The sequence below is a fragment of the Seriola lalandi genome, unplaced genomic scaffold, assembly GCF_002814215.2.
Source record: "Seriola lalandi dorsalis isolate HSWRI2012SDOR001 ecotype SW California unplaced genomic scaffold, Sedor1 jcf7180002053932, whole genome shotgun sequence".
Classification (NCBI taxonomy): Eukaryota; Metazoa; Chordata; class Actinopteri; order Carangiformes; family Carangidae; genus Seriola; species Seriola lalandi.
Genome location: NW_019524485.1, coordinates 22603 through 24689, shown reverse-complemented (window position 1 = coordinate 24689; position 2087 = coordinate 22603). Strand labels below are relative to the sequence as shown.

The following is a 2087-nucleotide window of genomic DNA, read 5'->3' as shown; positions in this document are numbered from 1 at the left end:
CGGCATCACCTTTGCCTTGTGCATGTCTTGTATCTTGGCTAAAACCATAGCTGTGGTGATGGCCTTTAATGCTCAAAGGCCAGCAAACACAGTTCCTCAGTGTTCTGTTCCGCTTCAGAGAACAAGTGTTCTCAGCTGTACTTTACTGCAGGTTTTAATTTGTGTGCTGTGGTTAACTCTTGCCCCACCATTCCCCTACAAAAACACAGCTCATGCCACTGAAAGGATTATTCTAGAGTGTGATTTAGGTTCACCTGCAGCCTTCTGGGCTGTGTTGGGGTATATAGGACTCCTGGCTTTGCTATGCTTCATCCTTGCTTTTCTGGCTCGAAAGCTGCCTGATAATTTCAATGAAGCCAAATTCATCACCTTCAGCATGTTGATATTCTGCGCAGTCTGGGCCACTTTTATCCCAGCGTATGTCAGCTCTCCTGGGAAGTTCACTGTGGCTGTGGAGATATTTGCAATTCTGGCCTCAAGCTTTGGTTTGCTTTTCTGTATATATGCTCCAAAATGTTATATTTTACTACTGAAACCAGAGAGGAATACTAAAAAGCATATGATGGAGAGAAACCAGTCAAAACCCCTCTAAATGAGTATAGTAACAAGGACCAACAAGTGTTCTAAAGAAGTTTCTTCTGCCTCCTTTGAACTTTAAACAATATGCAGATTACTCGCTTGTTCACATGTAGTTATACATTGCATTAGATTTGAAGTACAGTACATTTGATTGGGATATACTTTCTCTGTGACATATTTGATGTGGAAAATAAAGTTCAGCTCCTCCTGGTTTTAGCATCCTTGGGGCGATGGGACAGAAATTTTGTTTACCTTGTATTCCATGATTTAGCTTGAAATTAAAAGTCAAAATTTAAATTAAATATAGACAACAGCAGCTCCGGTTTGTGAAACGATTATTGTAAGGAATTGGTTGGGCTAAAAACAAAAGATGATGAGCAAACATGGTAGGCCATCTAATAGGCCCATCTATCTGTCAGTCACACCACAATCGCTGTCATTGGTGGAGATAAATGGTATTCACATATGCTGCACCCAAGCCCCTGAGGCTTTGTGATAGTTAAAAGAAAAACCCTATAAAATGGTTCAGACTAGGGTGATTTTATCTATGGGCCTTGGGTGCTAAATACTGAGGTGAACAATCATGCTGCTGATAGCAGATCTATTGCTTATTTCCCTTCTGGCTGTCAGAGGAGGGAGGCCTGTGTGTCAAACATATGGCACAAAAGAACTGTCTCAGTTTTCTATGGAGGGAGACATCAACATTGGAGGCATTTTCTCCTTCCATCAGAACCCAGTCAGTGTCAATCCAGCTCTACAAGGTAACCCAGGAACAATCCAGTGTGAAGGGTAAGAAAAGCAATGTAATTGTACTTGTAAATCTAATTGCAGTATGTGTTGTTTGTGTAAATCCTAGTGTTCTCATTTAGGTTTCACACTTTTTACTTTTCACAAATTGTACAATTTGTTCTTCTCCTCTCCTTTTTCCAGACTGGACCCAGGAGAGCTCCAGTATGCATACACTATGATGTTTGCTATAGAAGAGATCAACAACAGCTCAGAGCTGCTGCCAGGAGTCACACTGGGCTACCGGATCTTTGACTCCTGCCCCAGTATCCCTCTGTCCATCAGGGCATCGCTAAACCTGATGAATAGGTATTCAGCATTGTGGACTGGACGTTAACTGTTATTTTAGATAATATCATGATGTATTGAATCCTACCTAGCTGGTACTACAGACAGTTAAATATGTTTTACAATTTCTGTCATTAAAATTGTTTTTACAGTAAATTAATTAAACTGAAGATTCACTGTATTCATTTTTGTTTTATTTCATATAAATAAGAAAGAGCTTGCATAGAGGCCCTCATCATGTACAGTGCTGTTACACAACTGTAATATCCATGTATTTTACAAAAGCATGTGGCTCAAATTGACACAATCCCCCAAACATAGCTGATGAAATTATGAATAAAGATCTGAACCTTAATTTATTAGGAACGATCATTCAGACATTCACACCTCGACCCTGACCAGTACAGCCGTAGTATGAGCTGTAGACCACTGCA

The 2087-nt window shown here is 40.2% G+C and overlaps 1 protein-coding gene and 1 pseudogene across 1 annotated transcript in view; both read left to right on the top strand.

The window, feature by feature from the left end:
• The window catches only part of LOC111652228 (extracellular calcium-sensing receptor-like), a 5101-nt pseudogene extending 4488 nt beyond the window's left edge, over window positions 1-613 (top strand).
• A 651-nt stretch (window positions 614-1264) lies between these two features.
• LOC111652231 (vomeronasal type-2 receptor 26-like) overlaps window positions 1265-2087 on the top strand; it is a 4571-nt gene continuing 3748 nt past the window's right edge. Inside the window, exons 1-2 of the mRNA XM_087172965.1 lie at window positions 1265-1368; window positions 1510-1674. Of these exons, the coding sequence (XP_087029091.1) occupies window positions 1265-1368; window positions 1510-1674 (269 nt within the window). The remainder of the gene's footprint in view (window positions 1369-1509; window positions 1675-2087) is intronic.